We start from the raw sequence: 23,354 nt of genomic DNA on the forward strand, positions 1-23,354 counted from the left end.
ACAGATTGCCAACAAACACATGAAAGGATGCTCAACATCGCTAATCATTACAGAAATGCAAATCAAAACTACAACGAGGTATCACCTCACGCTAGTCAGAATGGCCATCATCAAAAAATCTACAAACAATAAATGTTGGAGAGGGTGTGGACAAAAGGGAACCCTCTTGCACTGTTGGTGGGAATATAAATTGATACCATCACTATGGAGAACAGTATGGAGGTTCCTTTAAAAACTAAAAATAGAAATATCATATGACGCAGCAATCCCACTACAGGTCATATACGCTGAGAAAACCATAGTTCAAAAAGAGACATGGACCACAATGTTCTTTGCAGCACTATTTACAATAGCCAGGACATGAAACCAACCTAAATGTCCATCGACAGATGAATGGATAAAGAAGATGTGGCACATATATGAAATAGAATATTATTCATCCATAAAAAGAAATGAAATGAGCTATTTGTAGTGAGGTGGATAGACACAGAGTCTGTCATACAGAGTGAAGTAAGTCAGAAAGAGAAAAACAAATACCATATGCTAACACATATATATGGAATCTAAACAAAAAAAGGGGTTCTGAGGAACCCAGGGGCGGGACAGGAATAAAGACTCAGACGTAGAGAACAGACTTGAGGACATGAGACGGGGAAGGGTAAGCTGGGACGAAGTGAGAGAGTAGCACTGACATATATACACTACCAAATGTAAAACAGATAGCTAGTGGGAAGCAGCCGCATAGCACAGGGAGATCAGCTCAGTGCTTTGTGACCACCTAGAGGGGTGGGATAGGGAGGGTGGGAGGGAGACTCAAGAGAGAGGGGATATGGGGATATATGTATACATATAGCTGATTCACTTTGTTATACAGCAGAAACTAACACAATATTGTAAAGCAATTATACTCCAATAAAGATGCTTAAAAATAAATAAATGAAAATAAAATAATGGGAATTTTCATTTTTTAAGTTGAGTGGAAGTAAACAAGTGGTTCTTATTCTTTAGAATGTACACGTATGTGCATGGTTTTATCAACTCCCTTGCATATACAATATATTTTATAATAAAATTTTTATGGCAGGTAACATAGCACAGGAAATAATGGCTATGATTTTACACTGACCTAGGAATGCCTTCCAAAGGCTTGGAATTAAGCGCTCCCAAGCAGCCACTTCTATTGTTTTACAACTGCTATGAAGGACGAAGAGCTGATTTTGAAAGTGAGGAAGGCCAGGATGGGTGATAAAGAAGAAAAGGAGGAAAGACACCAACCAAACCACACACACACACACACACACACACACCCCAAAACTATGATGGGTACAAAATTTGGGGGTGATGCCAAGGTCCTGACCAGCAGTTGTCAGTGTGCTTTCCTCACTTTCTCTATTATCGGTCTTGTGAATAAATGAGTAGCAGCATTCTTCCTAAAAGTCCCACCCCCATGACCCCTGACACCTCTCCCCCACACCTCTACAAATTCCTCTGTAGTCAACAGTGTTTAAAAAACAAAAAAATCTGTGGTCTGATACATTTGTAGACACTGCATAAACATAATATGACATGCAGATTTTTTTTTAACTCTGTCAAAACTTAACTACTTGATACTTGTTTCCCCATCTTATCTGAGAAAGGGGATACAATTTGTTTTCCCATATCAGATATATTAATGTGTGAAACACTGCTTATTTTACATCAGTTTCAGAAATGGTAGCTACTGTCATGGGTTACAGACCCAGATGCCCCGCGCCCACAGGGGTCAGGGTAAAATATAAAGTACAGGAAGCCCGGGTGTAAGACCATAGGGAGCGCTGGGGACCAGGGTGCGCTCAGATTGTAAACCTTCTCCAAGGGGTCCACCCCCTACTCAACTTTAGCTGACTGTCATCATGTGAGATTAGGTCTGATGTTACCCAATATTCTGATTTTTCAAAAATTCACGACAGGAGTGAACTATTGATGCACGCAACTTGGATGGATCTGAAAGCCATTAAGCTGAGTGAAAAAAAAGTGCATTTCAAAAGGTTACATAATATAAGATTCCTTCTATATGACATTTGTGAAGTGACAGAATTATGGTGATGAAGATAGATAAGTAGTTGCCAGGACTAGAGTTGGGGGTGTGTGAACATTAAGGGGCAGTAAGAATGAGCTTGTTTGTGATTATAGAACTTTCCTAGGGACACAGGGAATAAGGCATTGAGAAGGAAAACAACAGACCAGTTCGTGGAAAGGCCTATATGTCATGGTAGTAAGTTGAAGATGTGATCGTAAACTAAATGAGAAGTCTTTAATGGATTTTTTAAGAGAATAAAAATAACAGGATCAGATATTTAACTAGATAATTCTAATAGCAAATTACCCTTAATTATGGGAATGGGGTAAGGAAATGAGAAACAGAAAAATTTTAGAAAGAAACAGCAATAGCCCAAGAAAAAGGGCAAAATCACTTTTCTCTGGGATGCTGAGGGGTGTTTTACAGAGAATATAGGCTTTTGTTGGTTCTTTAAACATGGCTTGTATTTTGGTTAACCGCAGAGAATCAAGTGGGGAAATGCCATGGATCTTATGCCCAGTAACATTCAGCCACTTACCAGGAACTACATCTGAGTCCTGGACAAACTTTCAAGTCACTCCTTGTCCCTTTACCCCTTTTGGTTGCCCTCTAGAACTAGCCCATCCATTCCTCTCCCTGTTGGGGTTCTGATACCCAAGATCTGCTGTGTGGAGAGGAACATAGCTTCCTCCTAGATGTCTGACCCTCCAGCCATACATTATGAACACAGGGAAGCAGACAGAGCAAGCCAAATACCAAGAGTCTCTCAAGTTACTGATAACATGTGACTTCTGTATATTTGTAATTACAGTCCTCTCAGCCATTCTCAAGTTTAAATGTCCATAATATATAAACTCTTCCCCCCTCCCCCCAAATGTATGCTAAATTAATTTCTAGGCTAGGAACCAGCTCTTGCTTCAGAAATCCTTATCCATCAGAAAGCAACATGAATAGAAGACAGGCATGGTTGTGGTAGGCAGAATAATAGTACCCCAAAGATATCCACGTCCTATTCCCCGGACCTTGTGAGTATGTTACACTGCCAAGAGAAATTAAGACTACTGATGGAGTTAAGGTTGCTGATCATCTGACTTTAACAAAGGAAGATCATCATGGATTATCTGGTTGAGTCTAATGTAATCAAAGGTCTTTAAAAGTGGAAGATGGAGAGGCAGAAAAAGAAATTCCGGAAAAGATGTCAGGGCAGAAGCAAGGTCAGAGTGATGCCATGTGAGGATTGAACCTTGTGCCCTTGCTGGATATGACGGAGGAAGGGGCCATGAAACAGGAATGTGGGCAGCCTCTAGAAGCTGGAAAAGGAAAGGGAACATATTCTCCCCAGAATGGAACACAGCCTTTCCAACACCTTGATTTTAGTGCAGTGAGACCTGTGGTAGACTCCTGACCTCCAGAACAGTAAGATAATAAATTTGTGTTGTCTTTAAGCCACTCATTTGTATGGTAACTTCTTACAATAGCAATAGAAAATTAATAAAGTAGTATAATGTAAAAAAGGTGAGCACATCTAGGGAAACTATGAAAGGCTATCTGGACTGACCAGAAAACCAATTTTACACCTTTGGAAAGAACCACTGGGTCTAGGAAAGAAATTGTTTTTCCCAGTCCTTCCCAGTCCAGCCTCCACCTAGAAGGAAGTAAGGGGAAAATAGCACCAATCAAGGAAGAATGACTTTGGTAAACCTCCACTCAGATTGGGTCCAGAACTGAAAAGTCCTTTCCTGCTCTGACCCTCACTTTTCTCCCATCTTCTAACAAAACCTTTGTGCCTCTACATCATGCTCGAGTTACATACATAGAAAGTTTACCAAATCAACATTGATTAACCGCCTATTTTCTTGGGCGTCAGAATATACCACTTTTGGTGTTTATTTGGCATTGTCTTTGACTATTTCTACAAGACATGGAATGATCTGGTCACCTCATTGCGAGTTAAATCAAACTAGGTGTCTTGCCTTATTTCTTAGAGTTAGTTCATCAATTAGTTCTAGTTTTGTGTGAGAATGATCACAACTGGCAGTTTATTCCCAATACTTTTGCAGAAAGATACCTGGATTATGTGTTCCCCGCTTTTATTATCCTCTGTAACTGTTTGAATAAACAATGTATGTAATTTTCAAACTGCCAATGTCACAATAGCACTAAACTGAACATTTCTAGAAGAATGTAGCTTATTCCATTCTGATTTTAGAGGAAGTCTAGACATAAAAAGTCCATAAAATACTAATATTAAATATAGATTGGAGACTTTTAGACTGTATTTTTCTAGACAGAGAGTTTTTATTGACATTTATTTTCCCCTTTTGACTGTATAATGGGATTTTTTTTTAAAACAGAAAAAAAATGATTCTAACTTGTATTTATGCATGCATTCCTTTCTAAATACATCATCAACTTTTCCCTCTTTTAAATATAAAGTATTTATTAAAATCCCATCATGTTAAGGTTTGTATCATGCTACCGGCCACTCTACACTTTACATTTCTTGATGATTCTACATAAATGGGAACAAGTCAAACAATGACCGGTAGCCCAATAAAAATCCCCACAGCACTCATAAAGGCAGAACAACTACTTTAAAAAGTAGAAAAGCACTAAACTAAATGAGACAAAGCATGTACTGTGCTGCAACTATTGGCTTTTTCACCCAGAATGATCATAATTCCAGGTCTAGAACCAGAAAATAAATTTCTGATTATGTATGCGTTTTTGCAGTGGAAAGTCTGATTTTGGTAAATACACCTTTCAAAGCCATCATCAAATTATCTGCTCTGATTAAAGAAAGAGAGGAAAAATCACATATTTATTCATTCCCCATAAAGCTGGGCATCTCGAGGAGGTCAAGGAAAAATTCCATTAAATGTACCAGTAAGTGTCTCACTTATTCCGGAGGTATACTTTTTGGCACCGTGGGTACCCTCGGTGGGAGAAGTCTGACAGGGCTCTAATTGTACAAAGTGGACAGAGTGGACAAAGCATTCTCTAAAAGTGTTCTGACTTTGGTCACATGAACATCAGGCTGCAATTCTGACTAAAAACTTCAACTGAACACTTAAGACTTATTCCTTCACATTCACAGAAAGATTGGATCAGAATGAATACAGGAAAAACGCTCTGGGTAATAAAGCAAGTGTATCTAATTAGCATTAGCGCAGTGATGAAATAAAGCAGTTCACTGTATTAAGTTCCTCCACTTGCAGCTTTATTTCTGGCACTCAAAGAAGCAGGGTTGCAATATGTTCACATTAAGCCTACAGTAGCTCTTTACATGTTCAGTGTGCTTAAAATAGACTAAGGTGCCTTAATTCAAGAACTCTCCCACAGGGGTTAGTGAGCGATGCTCTTTATAGCAAAGAACAATTCCCTTAGGAATCGGATCAAGAATGTCTTGAATGGTCTCCCATTACTCAGACAGACTACCTATTTGCTTAATCAAAAAGAAAATTGTGCTTGTATCAGAGCCACACATCCTTGCCACTAAAAACAACACTGATGCCAAGTTTGGATCTTCCTTTCCTTTAAAAATGCTCTTAGGAGTCCTGAGTTTATTTTGATGAGGAATCCAAGCAGCTTTCCGACAAAGCTGAGACATCACTATAAACCGGGAAGAAACACAAAATATGGTCTTTAAGCACGTATGTACACACATACATACACACATACACTACACACACACACACACACACACCACTGACATTCAAACAATCTTTTGCTCACCAATATAATAGTTCAAATCAAAACTCAGCAGGTACGAATTCAATTTTTGGCCTGTTATGTTTAAAATCTGTTGCATCATGTAAGTAAATGTTCCCAAAACAACCACCAAAATTCCTGAAACAACAATGATCCTATTTAAAGATGCTGTGTGAATTTTAATGTTTTTCCTTTCAAACAAAAAATAATAAGTTTGATGACATGAACAGAAAATAAAGTCTTCCTCAGCTTTTTAAGGATCAGATTCATTTAAGCACAGAATGAAAATATTTTAAAAGGCCCTTTAAAATACAAGAGGCAGATGTTCAGGTAAAAGCAAAGCCAGGAGACTGTTTATTTTAATAAAGCTATTATATGTGCCGCTCCGAATTAGGAGTGGCACTGACACTAGGGCATGTCTAAACCATCACCACCTGTTTGCCCTGAAAAATCAATTAAAGTCACACTTTCATAGCACGGCCTTTCTAACCAATAAAACCTAGACAGCTTCATCGTGAGTCGCTCAGAGGGAATGTACTTGAAACCCAAACCCTTAGTCTCACATTCCTGCCCTGCTTGCATTCATATAAACGAACCACAGTAAAAGTAGCCTTCAGGGGCAGTGGTAGAAATCGGAGGGAGAAAGAGACGAAAACAGGAGAGAAGAAGAGGAGAGAGATTCTGACTTCTATTGGTTTCATACTGAGAATCATACCTCCTTTTGGTGAATTCCAATAATTTCTTCAAAGGCTCTTTTTTCCCCCTTTTCTTTTTTTCTCCTTCAGAACAGAATCCTGTGCTACATTTTCTGTGCAGGAGAAGAGATCCAACTTTGCCAGTTGAAAGCAAGGGCAGGAAAGCCATCCCAAGTGTTTTAGTAATTAAACGAATATGCATAATGAACCATATGCCCAAAGGGCCTGTTCTTCATGTGGGCCAGATTTTTGTTTGAATTTTTAATTTTTATATACAGATGAAACAGTCAGTGTAATCTACCAACAGTGCAAGGGAACATACAATATGACGAAGTGCGAGGGACAGTCTACATAGGAGCAGGAACGAGAGACACTGGAGAAATTCTCTCCTGAAGATGTTGATTCAAATGTGTTTCTCCCCCTCTAGCAACAGTTCTTGTCATCTGCTCAGTCTTCAGGAGACACACATAACGCATACACTGACAGCTTTACACAATATGAGTAAAATACAGTGCCGTCAGCTGAAAAGTGTGAAAATCCCGTGGGACAAACAAGGAGTTCTTTAAAAAAAAAAAAAAAATCCGTCTACACCCATCATTCAGACTACCATCTTGAATTACAGGGAATCCTCCCAAGTCTCTTTTGGAAGCTACATAAATATATTGCAGGCTCTAAGCCACATATATTAGCAATTTGAACCGATCTAAGAGGAATTCTTACCTCTCGATGCAACTGCGCATGGTGGGCAGAATATGCTCAGGGCGAAATGCGAGCTTGCCCTCCCCACTCCTACAGCAAAGCAGACTATGAATTTAAGGAGTGCAATATCGTATCTGCAACATACAGATTCCCGGGATTTCCTAAACTCCCATCATGGAAGAATTGGTAAAAGCTTCCTTCAAGCTTTTCAGTGTCATTTAGAAAATACTAAGTTAAAATCAAAGCAATGTAAGAGATACAGAGTCTGATAAAATTACTATCTCAGCTTCCAGACACCACAGAGGAATGAGTAAGCATTCTTTAATGCAGAGAGAAGAGGTTTTTAAAAATGTGTTTGCACAACATATGAAATTTATAATGATGGTCTGGACAAAGTTATCAGGTCCTACGTGTGGATCAGTCTTGTACGTGCCTAGTTCAGGATAAACATTTCAGAATGGAGTGTGTGTGTGTGTGTGTGTGTGTGTGTGTGTGTGTGTGTGTGTGTGTGTGTGTGTGTTGGTGCGGGAAGCAACACAGAGGAAACGCTGAAGTCCACTATTCTTTACTTCTTTAACGGAAATAACTTCAATGCAAAATGCCACACTGGCCCGTATGTCATTGAGAAAAGATTATGAAAACAAACCTGATCAAAAGTCAAAGTGAAGCCTTGGATTTCTTTCAGCCCCCCTTTTTGAACGTGGATACGCTGTTGTTTTCACAATGTAAACACCAGAGATGGAATGCAAAGCATTTAAAGAGCAAGTCATAATGGAGCTGTAAATAACATCTCTCCTTGCTTTCACTATTAATTCAGAGTTTATGCCTTTGACACTGGCGAGGCTACTTGATCTAGTGGTCTCAGTGGAAAGACAGATAAACTTCAACTGCAGGCAGAAGACAAAAATTGACAAGGAGCATCACCTTTCCTGACTGTTTAAATCCTTTAAGGAAGTGTCGGAGCAATTAGAGAAGGAGTGTAATCTTTGCAGAGTGCATTAACACTCATCTGACCTCCCAGACAATAGATCAGACCTCAGACACATAATGCTTCCCTAAGGCTTTTTAGCCAGTGTATTTGATCTCTTAGTCACTGCGTGTGTGTGACTATAGGTACCGTCCATGTAGAAGGCATTATTCATTAGCACTACCGTCCACTGGCTCCAACGCTGGACGGCAATCAAGCAAAAAGCAGGAAAATCACCATAATCCACAGTATTCAGTATTTCCTGTATCTTTAAGATGGGGGGGTGAGGGTGAGTCCAGACTTCTGGAAAATCATCTTTCACCATTCTCTTATTATTTTTTAAAGCTACAGAGTTTGCTCTGTAAAAGTGAATTAGTTACATTAATATGAATAGGTCACTGATGAGCATCCGGTGTGTGTGGCAGGGGTGGGGCGTGGAGGGGGGAGGCGACCTCCAAAACACTGGATGCTTTTTGTCTATAAAATGAACTTTGGAATAGATTTGTTGAGAAAAAACACCATGGGTGATAAACAACACTGTGATATGCAAAAGAAGGCAAAGGGGGGAAATCAAATAAACTCCTTGCACTGCAAGCTTTTAAATCTTCATCTATCCTGCAGGTTACGCAGCAGGACACACTGGTAAGGCAATAACCTATTTCCTGATGAACACATCCTGTTCCAACTGCTAATCTCACAGTGGAAGCTTGGCTTTTACCATTCATTATAAACATTTTCAAGAACTGCTTACCACGATATATTTTTTAATGGATTAGATTTTGGTCAGTTGCTAACAGAGCGCAGAATTGAATATCCTTTATGTGAAGGCAGCAAAACAGGTTTTCCGAGGGTCTGACTTGCTTTCCACTCTTCCCCCTCACGAGTAATTGGAATAGCAATTGAAACAGAATATTAGAAGACTAGAAGGTTTCTTTTCTTTTCTCTTCCCCCCCCCCTTCTATTATAAGAAATTCTGTATTCGACGGTACAGTATACAAGACCTTATTGGTTTTGAACTTCACCGTAAGACTTAGTGAAATGTTGAGGAGACAAAGACTGAATTTCACATAATTTGCTCAAGACCATCACAGTTGTCTGTTGATGACACTCAACATCTAAAGCCTAAAGCATTTAAACCAAAATAATTACATTTTCTAGAATCAAGGCAGCTCCCCTTGAAAACGTGCACTGCAAAGGTTTTTTAAAATGAGGCTACATGAAAAGACGAGAGCTGAAAATTAGCTTTATGTTTAAGCAAATCACTTTAGAGTTTGCATCTTCGAACACAAACTTAAGAAAAAATGGCAAGTGAAAACACACATTCACAATAAGCAATTTAAGAACTTTTGAACCTCAACTAGCAGGAAGGAAAGATCTACTGAATGTTTTAACTTTGCTTGAAGAAAGCCTAATATCTAAAATAAAAAAATTGAAAAAATGTTATCATATACACTATGCAATTTCTAGTGTTTTCAAACAAACTGTTTATGTTGTCTTTTTATTGCTGGGTAAAATAAATAGCTTTCAAAGAATTTGTGATTCCTCTCAGATTAAAACTAACCTTCAACAATTAGCTAAGGAAGGAAATGTCCTCTGGAAGCAACTGATTTGATACTCTGATACACAAGCAAACACTGACACACATACACCCACACAGCACTACCCTTATACAACTTAATACTCAATAGCAAAAGATTTTATGAACCTAACCAATGGCAGAGGCATCAAATTTTAGCTATATGTTAAAAAAAACAGTAAAATAAAAATTTAAAAAACAGGCTTAAAATGGTTATTTGCCATATAAAATCTGTACCAGCTCGGCAATAACCTAGATCTCATCTCTTGTGCATAAAGATGAACATGCCATAAAATATGAGAAAATTTTTATAAAAACAGAGATTACACAACATGGAAACTTGAATTTTTTCTAATGTAACGATTTCTGCTTGTAGATGATTGTATCAAATTAAAAATAAATTACTGAAATTAAAATCCCCAAGAAACAGTGCACAGAAATTTACTTTGGGATTTTTATCATTTATGAGATTCTATCGCCACCTGCAGGACTGTCTTTAAGTAAACTCCAGCAATGGAAAGGCTATTTGCTATCCCTTCTCTTTTCCCTTTTCCTTTCTCTCCTCTTCCTCCTCCTCTGCCGCCCTCCCCCTTGTATATGTTCGTGCGTGTGTGTATGCACGTGCACAGAATTTCCTGGAAATCAATTATTTTTCTCTTGGAATGTGTACATTACTAAAAGTCTAAAAATCATGAAATGCAAAATAAAATGTATGGAAAGAGGTATAGACGACTGAGGCCACAGGCGGCTAATTTTTTAACAGCTAAACACACATCACATTTTCCTATTTTGCAAAGTAGAATCTGGAGCACAAATTAGCCTATAGAAATTTCCTTACCAAAAATGTGAGGACTTCAACGGTGTCCAAGGAAAACCACTTTTGCTATGGAATAATTGACAATAAAGTTTATAATTGCATGTACCTGGCTTATACCAGAGCAGAAGAAATGTTGCTATCGGCAAATTCAAGCTTAGTATTCTGTTGCTCTTTAAACAAAAGACAAATGTGAGACAATATTTCACTAAAAGTGTTATTAGGGCTTCCCTGGTGGCGCGGTGGTTGAGAATCCGCCTGCCGATGCAGGGGACACGGGTTCGTGCCCCGGTCCGGGAAGATCCCACATGTCGCGGAGCGGCTGGGCCCGTGAGCCATGGCCACTGAGCCTGCGCGTCCGGAGCCTGTGCTCTGCAGCGGGAGAGGCCACAACAGTGAGAGGCCCGCGTACCGCAAAAAAAAAAAAAAGCGTTATTGTAGACCAATAAAGTAAGAACAAGTTGAACAGCAGAAGTCAAAACTTAAACACCCAGAACATGCAAACAGATTATCCTCATCATCCTCACGTCATCATCTTTAGCGGCAGCAGCACTACCCCTCAAGTCTTAATGAGGAAGATTCATCTGCTGTAAGAAAAGCCCACATGAAGTAACAGATATTACAGATATTTGTTCCTCTAGGGCCTATTACCCCTCTGAGTAGCAGCTCTCCAGACTTATAAAATATTTTCCAAATGTAAGACTTGCAGAAAAGTATGTTTTAAAAAAAAATTTTTAATAACCCAATCTGTGGACACTGTTTAGATACAGCTCATACTCATGAACTAAAACCATAACTGCAAAATTTATGACCACAAAAGCCACACACTGTAAAAATGGTATAAGGACTGAAAATCCTCTGTTCTAACAGCCCAGGAGAAAAATCACTTTCGCGAAGCCTTCAGTTTCTTCCCCCATGAATGAACATAAAGACCCTCTGACTTAACATTCTATAGCTCCATGCTTTTCCAGACTCAAAGTCGTAGCCATGGAGGTCTCAACACCAATTGAGCTAATAAGTATATTTCTTTCTTTTTATTTTTCCCTGACAAAGTGAAGTCTCCCTGGCAATGAGTGGAAACAACAAAATTTTTAAAGCTAGGCCAGATATAGAAAAGTCATTTTAAAGGGCCAAAAAACATGGATTTGGGTTATAAGAAAATCCCAGGGAGACTAAAACAGTCTGTAAACACTGTACAGGAACATCGTTTAAATGATGACATAATGAATTGGCTGTTTGACTCAACTGTCTTCCTATCTTTTTAAATAAAATTGGGAGCTACAGTATCAGTCCAATGAAAACTACCCCCTCCAAATTAGCGCTGTTATTTCAAAACCAATGACAAAACTCCAAGCTCGGTGGAGAGGTAGCAAAACACAACTTCCTGAATTATAAATCAAATGGCAAAAGTAAGATACAGTATAGTAAACCCTAACCAGACCACAAAGAAGGTTTCTCTCCATAAACATCAGATCAGGCAGCTACAATGATTACCAGGCTCTCTTGTAACTGTCATCTGTGGTGGGTCTAATTACAGGCTGCCCAGCAAGCATGCCCGCATCACACAGCAATAAAAGGGCCAGCGGCTTGCCAAGCCCAGTCAGACAACGGAGAGCACGCGCCACCTGATGGGGCGCCCCAAAGATCAGCCAGAGAGACTAATAAAGATGACAGCTTCCAAACAAATGACAAAGCTCGGACCACCAAAAAGGCAATATCAAATTAGCCCGAAATGTAAGTGCTGAGCATGGTTCTTCAACAGATCAAAACTGAAGCAGGAAATTGGTTCTGACTGTTTTCAGACACACCAGCACTCTATTCCTCCCTTCCAACCCTCTCTCTTTTATTTCTAAATCTTCTTTTCCATTTTTGCATCAGACAAAATGATTGCACATCCAGGTGTCATATACAGCAACAGATGGAGGGGGGAAAAAAGCACTCAGCTCTGTAAGAATCAAAAATAAAATCCCTCCAGATTCAGGGGCTGTTGATCAGGGTTAGAGATTTGCCAACTCCCCTCCTCCAAGTTCGCCTACTGCGGACTGTCTTTTGGACATTTTGCTGCAAATTAGCACCATCACCGCCCCCCCCCTCCATGGGCAGGGTCGAGAAAAAGTTGGGAAAATGCACATCAGAAAAGATTATGATTAAGTCGTTCAGTTGTCTTTGAATTTTACCCTCTGGTGGGGTCATAGATTGCTATGGTCAGAGGAGTAGTTGGAATACAAACGAACAGTATCTGGTAAAAGATGGTCTGCATGAGTTCCAGTATTCTTCTAAGAAGCATTGATTAGAGGCCTGCAACGTACTCAGCACCATCATAAGCGGTAAGGACGTACACACAGATAAAAGACTGGGTCTCTGTCATTCAATCGGTAGCTCACAATGTCTTAACATAATCCTTCAATCATATGGCTACGTTACACTGAATGATTTTTTTAGCATATGACATTAACCTGAAATATTAAAATAAAATCCCTCCTATTTTGATATAAAGAACTTAATTTATTAGGTCAAACATGAAAAGTACTATCACAGCCTTAAAGGTAGAATCACATAATTTGGAATTTGGTGGTTCCATGCACATTAATCAGCCCTAGAGATAGTTGACTCTTGCAATTAATTACATGACACAGAATACAACTGTTTGCATTTCTACCCCATTCTCGAACAGGTCCTCCACATCCTTTGCAATTAAACAGCAACTCTGTGTGTGTATATTTGTGTGGGTACCTGCACCCACTTCAGCGAAGCTTTTCTCTGAGTTAGGAGAGCAACATCTTAACCTCCCAATACTTGTATCAGCTAATAATTCCTACCCACATTTGTAGCTCACTTCATATGTTTAAAATAGTTCCATACTTATTATTTAATTTGCTCTCCAAAGGGCAAACAATTTTTCTTATGGTGTGCTTTATTAATTAAAAGTTTACTGCTTTGGTTTCAAATATAAGAGGAGGACAATGGAGGGAAGCTGGGGGAGAGAAAGAAAGGGTGCAGCAAAGGAGGTGGAGAGGGATACTGGGGAGAGGCTGGTGGATGGGGTGAGAAGGGAGAGAGAGGGAGAGATGAAGGGGGGAAGAGAAGAAAAGAGGGGAGGAAGACAGATGGTCGGATGACTTACTATGATCATTTCATCTCTGTATCTCAATATCTAGCAGTGTATGAGACACTGGACAAACAAAAAAAATAATTGTGGAAAGGGAGGGAGGGAGGGAGGAAGAGGGGCAAGCTTGATGGAGGCAGTGAAGCACTGGTTTGGTCAAGGAGGGACATGATCACTGAAGTCTTTTCTTCATCCAAGATTTAAGTTCCTAAATTCAGGATCGAGTTCAAATTAACAGTAGGGTATCTCTGGACAGCAGAGTGAACTAGACTGAGTTCTCTGGAATCTGTAAAGGACAACGGCTCCTAACCAGAAAATTCACAGAAGGCAGAAAAATGTGTACTTGCAAGTACATCCCAATAGAAAGCTTAGGAAAGGTAGCAGGTAGAGACAGAGAGCCCCCATACAGGGCCTGGACTTATCAGAACCATTCACTTATTACCCAGCAGGGCCGTGTGAAGACTGACAACATATGCTATTCCGGGATTTTTAAAAAATGAAGATCTAATGCTTACTATTCAAAATTGGGATGCTCCAAAATACCAGCTGATTTCATTCAGTACAGCTAGGATTCTGCCTGGAAATGCAATTCAATTATAAAGTTGAAAATATAAACCTGAAGTATACTAAAGTAGCTAAGAGTGTCCTTTTAAATGTTCAATAGATACTCTTTTAATGCAATTACTGTAATTTTATTAAATGGCATAATTAGTTAATGCCTGAGAAGTTGTCAATAGAAGGTGCAATTATGTTGTAAAAAATTATAATCACAATGTGCAATAATGGATTGTTCTTATGGAAAAAAATACTGAAAAAGAACTTTAAAGTATTTTTTAAAGTATGTTAGGTAGTCCTCTGCGAAAAGGAAGATTTGGGAAATCATCGTACAAATATTAAATAAAACAAATAATAAACTGGCAAATATTTTAAGCATTTAATGTAATATATTTATACATTTTTGCATGTAAGTATATATACGTAACATTTAAGATGCCTAAAAAATTTTCTCCAGACAAAATGGTGATTGTAACTGTGGATTTTTTTTCAGTTTTACTGTTAATCTTTGAGCAGCAACTGAACAAACACCCACCAAACAGGCAGTGATGCCTGCTGTGCACATCCGATTGTGACTTCTGGTGGATGTGGAAACAGCCACCAAAAGTTGAATCAAATGCAGTGCATCTAGTTGTGAATAAACTGGTGGTAGAATTTTTTTTTAAAAAAGAAAAATCTCTTAGACCCAGTTAACACATAAATATCTAAAGCATCAAAAAGACAACTGACCAGCACTATTTTAATCGTCCAATCTGAAAACAAAACGTTCATTGTAATTGTCATCTGTACCAAAGTAAGTTCAATCTGAATGTCCTGTGGGCCACAGAAGGGATTATAAACAGGGCCACTCCGCAAGGTCTCATGAAATTTTTATCAAGTCGTTCTCAGAAAACTTTCAGCAGCGAATGCCCTCTGCTTCTCAGTGTTTTGTGTGTGAGTGTGTGTACGCACACATGTGTGTGATGGAAGGGTTCGTTCTGTTACAGTTGCTATTGTTTTTAAGTTCAATGTGAAATCATTTCACACTTCTCAAAATTCGAGGATCCCTAAAAGCTAAGAATTCTATATATGTTAAATAGGGGCTATCACTAAGAAAGTGGAGAATTGTATTTTAACCTTATTGGGGAGTGGGACAGTTGATTGATGTCTTTAAATTATGTATCATATTGCAGGCCCTGTCAACTCTGAAGAATTAATTCTTCATTTTCTTACAATCCAAAAATGCAGGAAAAAAAGTCACAGATGTTAAAAGCATAGCTTTATGAAAATACCCATTGATATATGGTAGACTTAGATTGCTTTTTAACATCAAAGGTCCAAGTAAAATTTTAATAAATAAGGAATCCATCAATGCCCCCACAGACTCCTCTCCCTCAACGCAAGAGGCGAGGGCCTTAAAGAGTGGTGGAAAACCAAACTACATAAATGCAATCCTTTTTTACAGCATTGGGAGACCTTTGCTATTAAAATAATTTTCTGATGATGCCAACTGTCAAGTAAATGTTTCCTGTCATATGAAAAAATTAATGCATTTATGCCATAATATAACCTTAGGTCTTTTTATAGAAAATATTTGAGGCTTGTATATAAAGTACAGTTACCCAAGAGAAAAACAAATCAAAAAAACTCATACAGATGATTGCTTCTACAATACAAATACCACAATGCAAAATTATCTTTTGAAAACAAACTCAATTCCTCTTAACTATCATCAAATAACGTATTTGCACTAGACATGGGACTATATTGTACAATAGAGCACCCTTCCCACAGTAGAAATATGAGCCAATTTCTCTGAAAGCCACTGTTTTAAGATATTTCGTAGTAATTTACTAATGTAGATAGTTACTCATCTCCACCACTAGCCCTTATTCTGAACAACCTGGAATTCTTGAAGAAGATCTGAAAACTACGTATTCCTTGCATGGCTACTTCCTTTAGTTGTTTTCATTCTTCACTCTCCCCTTGAAAGCCCTTCCACATCATCTAAGAGCTTCCTCCAAAAGCGGGAAAAGATAACTCAGACCTCAATTTGGGGCTTAGCCTAGAACCAAGCACTGAGGTTTTCCAGACCATCAAGCTGAATTCCACAGACGTCATTAGCATGTGATTCCCACGGTCTGGCTGTTCCCCAAAGATGCCAGAGACATTTCTACCTTTCACTTCTTTAATTTTACTCCATCTCTTGTGAATATAATGACCATGTCTGAGAATTATTCTGACCCGTATAATAAGGATTTCTTTCTCCCAAAGCATCTTGGAATAGGCTTAACTTCCATTTATAACATCTAGATATTATACATATCTGAAATGACTCATATGGTTGTCCCTAGAGCCACTATATCTATCTAAACACAAGGATCGCGATCACCGCATCCTGGGCGTCAGTGACAGGCAGTGTAGCCCAACGTTTACATGCATGGACTCTAAATCCTGATGGTCTGGGTTTAAATCTCAGCTCTGTCTTTTAAAAGCTTATGAGCTCTGACACTTTATTTAACCTTTATTTAACTTCTATGGGCTTATTTTTCTTATCTGTAAAAAAGAAGGAAATACTGATACTGGCATCTACATCAGCAGGTTGTTATGAGAACTACATGAATTAACACTTATAACATGCTTTAGGACAGTACCTGACACATAGTAATCACTGAAACAACAAAAGCCATTAATTATCCCTAGAGTTCAAAGCCTGTGACTGGGAATGACCATAGGCATGTATACAAAATACCATGTATATTTACAAACCCATTCATAGGGAAATATACAGATGTGCTTCTTCTAGGCATGATGTTTTAGTTATAGGCCTCTGTCCATAAGTTGACATCTTATATTAATTTATCTTTCAATTGGAAAAACTGAGAATGTGAACTTTTGAGTGAAAAACAATTATCTTTAGCTTAAAGCAAGTAAAGCTCAGAAAACACATTAAAAAAAAATCTAGAAAACTTAAGAGGAAGGAGAAAGACTCAAAAGAGGTAATGACACGGGGAGGGGGAAGGGTAAGCTGGAACGAAGTGAGAGAGTGGCATGGACATATATACACTACCAAATGTAAAACAGATAGCTAGTGGGAAGCAGCTGCATAGCACAGGGAGATCAGCTCGGTGCTTTGTGACCACCTAGAGGGGTGGGATAGGTTGTTATAAAGCAGAGACTAACACACCATGTAAAGCAATTATACTCCAATAAAGATGTTAAAAAAAAAAGAGGTAATGAGCAAGGCTTCCCGTAATTATCCTAACAAAAAAAATTAAGCCTATAGAAGTATGATTTGGAATCTGACTACTCTAAAAAAGTCCACATTCAGTGACCTACTGTATACAACAGGGAACTATATTCAATACCTTGTAATAACCTATAATAGAAAAGAATCTGAAAAAGAATAGACATATATATATGTATAACTGAATCACTTTGTTGTACACCTGAAACTAATACAACATTGTAAATCAACTATACTTCAATAAAAATTAAAGAAAGACAGTCCATTTTTAATTTCTTACAATAACAATGAATTAAACAGTATACAGTAACAGTCACGTGGCAGGTGTCAGGAAACTGAAGATAACTTTCTTCTCTTAGTATTGGGAGAACCACCACCCACGTTAAGTGGAGAGGGAATTAATCCTCTGGTGGGGGAAGTTAATGCTTAGACAGTCTAACAAGATAAATTTTCTCATGTTTGTTCATCCACTTCTGACCGGACACCACAGGACCTAGATCTTAACAGGTTGCTTTCCTTTAACTCCTGCTTTCAACAAGATATGATATATTCATACATACATCCACAGGATCCCTTAGGAAATGTATGGCTTGCTTTCATAAAGTCTTAAGATTAACAACCAGAATATACTAAACATGATCCTATAACATTCCTGCTTTGTATCAACTGAAAATAGAAACATGAACATGATGTTAGTAAGGCAATTTCATGTTACCTGACAAAACAGAAGTGAAAAATTCCTATGTTTCTGCCCTTAGCTTGTGGTGCTGTACCTCTAGGGGAAGGAAAAGCCCCAGTGGAGACGGGTTTAGCCAAAACGGTTCTTTTCACACCTGTGCAGTGAGTGAAAACCCTCAAAGAGCACTTATCCTAATTTCTAATAGAGAAAGGCCTTCACATGCAATCCTATTGTTTAATAAATTCTTGGCTTAAGACCTTGCTTCAGACCAGCACGAAATTGCTCTGCCCCTGTAATGCCAAGGCAAGTGGACGAAGCATGAACAAAGTACCACATGGATGAATAAAGACCAGGAGCAGCATTCTGTCCTCAGAAGATCATAGGAGAACATCAGTGTGTACTGTACTACCAAAGACAAACACGGTGTTCTCAGTAGTGGAGTGAGGGAGCGAAGCCAGGCTTCAGCATCACAGTCTCCCCGTTCCTCCCTCTCTGGCCCAGGTCACCCGAGGATGCAACATTCTGCAGAAAGACAACCCTGAACAGAGTCCTACAGAGTCAGGGACACAGCCAGTTGGAGCCCATAGGCCTGGAATCACCCATCAGCACTCCACAAGCAGCTAGCGTTAAGTCTGTAAGCAAGAGCCATGAGAGCAAAATGTTTTCTGAAAAATATGAAGGCTTGGCTACCCATGATCTTATTAAAGAAAATAAGGGAGGCTACAATGCATTTTTTATTTTATCCTAATAACGTATTTTCTTTATATCCTCTCACTTTAAGAGCAGAAATAGTTTTGGAGTGACCATCATGATGGTAGCAACAAAAACATTCTCTAATGAAATTACACATCATCAGCTTAGGGAGGGGAGATACCTACGTCTCTACATCTGCAGTATCTCTGAGATCCACCATGGCTCATCAAAGTAAATGTGAGATAAACATTCAAAAGTAGAGTTTCAAATGTAAACAGAAAACTAAGTGTATCTGAGTGAAGCTGTCTTTATTTCAGTACCTTCAGGACAACCTAGAGAGAGAGAGAGAACGGATGCACATATCACTTGTAATTGACTCTGCATTTTCCAATGATGTCCAATGGAAAATGTCCCCCATCCACACCTGCAGTGGGGCCTCCCACCGTCTCATAAACTCAGGTACCCTTGCAAAATCACATTTTGGCAAACCAGCAAGGAGAGCACTCCTCTATCTTTCGTTCCTTGGGCCTTATGGATTTTAAAGGAGGATGTGCTAGCCTGCCTCTGGCAGCCAGCCTAGCAGAGGGCTGTGCGGTGTGGTGTCAGCACGGAGGGTCCACTCAGGTCCCAGGCCATGCAGAAGCGGCCCCAATGCCAAGGCTCCCTTCCCGTTTAGAAGCCCCCTCTATGAAACAACTTATTTCTATTCATTGTTGTAATCTTTCTTCAGATCAGGCTGACAGCCCATTAATCATTTCTGTCATCCCCCTACATAATCCAGTGCAACAGATCTCTGTTTTTCTAAAAATCTCAGTGCCAGAAACTAAGCTCAAGAAAGAGGAAATCCTTCTTCCTCCAAGGGACTGGCCGGGGTGCTGACTGGAAGAAGCCACCAATCATGTTGACTTGCCTCATTTGCCCAGAATCACACAGAACATTCCCTGGAAAGTCTGTAGAGAGGATTCAGGTGGGAAACAGAGGCAGGGAGGCTGAAGAGGAACCCAACACACGAAGCCCCCAGCTGAGGAGAATGTGAGAAAGGGAAGTGGATGAATCAATGCCAAGTCAAAGGCAGATAGGGATTAATAAAATCCTTCTTAATGTTGTTATCAAGCCCAATTGTTCTAGCAACTTTAAAACAAAGAAAAAGTATATTAAAGGCCAAGGCTGCAGCCATCACAGCCCTTCTACCTCCTGAACCAATGAAAAACTAACATTAACTAAAGATAAAACAATGTGCTAAAATGGCTAAGAAAAAGCCTCTTATGGAGCCAGTATACAGCTTGTATAATAAAGGTGGGAGTGACCTCGAACCCACTGACCTCTGGGACTGATTTTTTTTTTTTTTTTTAATGTGGATAAGCCTGGTGGGTAAGAGAGAGTATGGATGATAGAAAACAGGAGACAAAAGAGCCGTGATCATGACTCAACCACTCACACATCGTATTAGGTCCTACTGTGATCTTTGCAGTGCAGAAGTTAATGGCATAATACAAAAGGCACAAGATTAGCAGTCGAGCAAATTGGCTTCTCCTCCCATGCCTGACGCTACCAATCTGATCAATGACAAGTGCCTTTACAGATGAGGGAGGATGCCCAGAGATGTAAAGTGAGGACATTATGCTAACTTTCAAGTCCTTACAAGATCTTGGACTCTCAGTGGTTGACCTAGGTGGTTTTAAGATCTCATGCAGTTCTGAGATTCCATGATTTTATTATGCTCATAAGGAAAGGCCAACTATTATTATAAGAATGTATTTCACAGACAGTGGTTCTCCTTTGTGGTGCTGAGTCAACTTGTAATGTGTAGTAATCAGTTACGTCTCAAGAGGTTTGATGATCTGAATAAATGTTTTTTATACCAAAGTTTGCCAATGATTTACTTAAAACATAAATTAGAGCAATTTAGTCTTCATTTAGTCATGTGATTTTTCAACTGCCATTTTTCAGAAAACACTGGCCCTCATGAATACAGAAGGAGACAAACACATTATGGGGACTATACAAATGGTTTATAATAACCACCACAAAAACATTAAAAAATGCATAGAACACTGGCTCTCTTTACCTTATCAAGAGATAGTATATAAGTATGATTTGGGTAATTTAAGGGATTTCCAAGGGTAAATCTGACAAGTATGGTCTTGGAAAGACACCTCCTACATAATCTCCTATGTCATAATATATTTTAGAAAGATGAATGGCTATCCTCTTTTTTAAAGTTTCCTTACCAGTGTAAACTTCAGCTGTGTTGAATGTGCCTCATTCTACTTCACGTACGTAAAATAAAACCCATCTGCATTTGGACTTGGGACTCAGAGCAAATAAGTTGAACATAAAAAAGGAAGCTTACCACGAATGCTACTGTACTTCTCAATGTGGATTCCCACTGGAAGCAGCTTTTAAGGAACTGTATTGTATTCCAGACTGTCATGGTGAGTCTTTTCACTCGGTCTACATCTCTTGATAAGATCTGATTAAAAAAATGGAAAACAGGGAACTAGGTTTAAACACTCCAAATATTCTGTTTAGATCAGACAGCTTGGTCATTTAAATTATATTCTGTATAACTGCCAATGAACAAAACAGTAAAAATGAAGAGTCCTAATACTTTATCTAAAGTTCATTTTTAAACTATGATCATCCTGGGAGGAAAAGAAAATCCAATGCATTTTCTAGCTCCTTTGAAGGAGAATAGGCTGTTTCAATAATGTTCAGCACAAAACTGAGCTGGTTAAAAAATACAGCAGTCAGGGGACTTCCCTGATGGCGCGGTGGTTAAGAATCCTCCTGCCAATGCAGGGAACACGGGTTCAATCCCTGGACTGGGAAGATCCCTCATGCCGTGGAGCAACTAAGCCCGTGCACCACAACTACTGAGCCTGTGCTCTAGAGTCTGCGAGCCATAACTACTGAGCCCACGCACCACAACTACAAAAGCCTGAGCGTCCTAGAGCCCACACGCCACAACTACTGAGCCTGCGTGCTGCAACTACTGAAGCCCACGCACCTAGAGTCCGTGCTCCGTGACGAGAAGCCACCAGTGAGAAGCCCGCCCACTGCAACAAAGAGTAGCCCCCGCTCACCTCAACTAGAGAAAGCCCGCACACAGCAACAAAGACCCAATGCAGCCAAAAAAAAAAAAAAAAAAAAACAAAAACAAAAACAAAAACAAAAAACCCAGCAGTCAGGCATGTGAAATATATGTGTGTGTGTGTGTGTGTGTGTGTGTGTGTGTGTGTTTGAGAGAGACAGACAGAATGGAATGAGGGTCTATGTTGTTTAGTTTGGAAGGAAATGGGTAGATTTACAGTAGAAATGTACATATATTCTAGCTCATCTAGTCCAGAAGAAAAAGTCTATTCTATAGGAAAGTAAAGTTCTGGAAAGGAAATCCAGCTCTCCTACCTCTTTGCTGTATGACCTTGGGCCAGTTTCTTAACCTCTCTCTTATTCAATGGGGTTGATAGGAGTGCTAACCTTGTAGGTTGTGGAGAGAATTAAAGGGCTTAGAAGAGAGCCTGGCACATACTAAGTGATTTTAAGTATTTGTGTCATGAGCACAAGTTTCAACTTTATAAAAACCTGGGGACACTTAGTGGTGAGAGGAACTTGGGGAGAAACCTAACATAACCCAGGGTCTCAGCCCCAAAACCCCCGGTGCTCTCAGAGCCCAAAGCCACCCAACGCGGAGTGTTTGGCAAAGGAAATGTCTTTTCTCCCAGTTGTAGGTAGATTCATTTCAATTTGTTTGCAAAGCAGCTATGCCACCTACCTCAACTCAGGTTTTAACTTTCAAGTAAACAGAGCAAAAGGCAATAATAACAACAATAATAAAGCCATTTACTCAGATTACACAAAATAAATATTACACTCAATGTTACAACAGACCAAAACAAAACATTTGGATGCTCCCTTCGGAAGAGGTTTAAGGCCTTTCCCGAGTGTGTCCAGAAGTTCATGGGAAACCAAAGGATGATAAGATGCCTTTATATTTAACTTGCTTTATGTAATCCACAGCTGCTCACCCCACAGGAAGTGGTGGAAGTAATAAACACTTTAAAAGGGGACACTTTGTTCTTTGCTACACAACTCAAGAGGGACAGTAAGTACAGAGAGAAATCCTGAACTGTATCTGAATAGGACAGGGAGGGGCTCTGAAAAGAACTGTAAAGGTCATGTTAAAGAAAAAAAATGTGAAATTTCCTCTACTTGGCCCTGATCTTCACTTTTTGTTGAACTGATGCGAGAGGAATTAAAGGCAACAGACAGAGGGAGTAAGAGTTAATTCAACAGGAGGAAAAATGCCAACACAATCCAAATTTAGGCCAAAAAAGTGGTAGGAGCGGCTATCGGTGAACCTGAGGCTGGACATCTCGAAAGATCAACTGGGTTAATTCCATGATGGACTCCACTGGCAGAACGCCTCCCTGAAATGTTGAAAGATGGAGACTAAAATGGCTGAGATAGCTAGTGGGAAGCAGCCGCATAGCACAGGGAGATCAGCTCGGTGCTTTGGTGACCACCTAGAGGGGTGGGGTAGGGAGGGTGGGAGGGAGGGAGACGCAAGAGGG

General features: G+C 39.4%; 1 protein-coding gene across 1 annotated transcript in view; it reads right to left on the minus strand.

Moving 5' to 3' along the window:
- The window catches only part of MCTP2 (multiple C2 and transmembrane domain containing 2), a 254,744-nt gene that overhangs the window by 61,016 nt on the left and 170,374 nt on the right, over positions 1-23,354 (minus strand). Inside the window, exon 17 of the mRNA XM_055088201.1 lies at positions 21,134-21,253. Coding sequence (XP_054944176.1) covers positions 21,134-21,253 — 120 coding nt within the window. The remainder of the gene's footprint in view (positions 1-21,133; positions 21,254-23,354) is intronic.

This window comes from Physeter macrocephalus, chromosome 11 (assembly GCF_002837175.3).
Source record: "Physeter macrocephalus isolate SW-GA chromosome 11, ASM283717v5, whole genome shotgun sequence".
Classification (NCBI taxonomy): Eukaryota; Metazoa; Chordata; class Mammalia; order Artiodactyla; family Physeteridae; genus Physeter; species Physeter macrocephalus.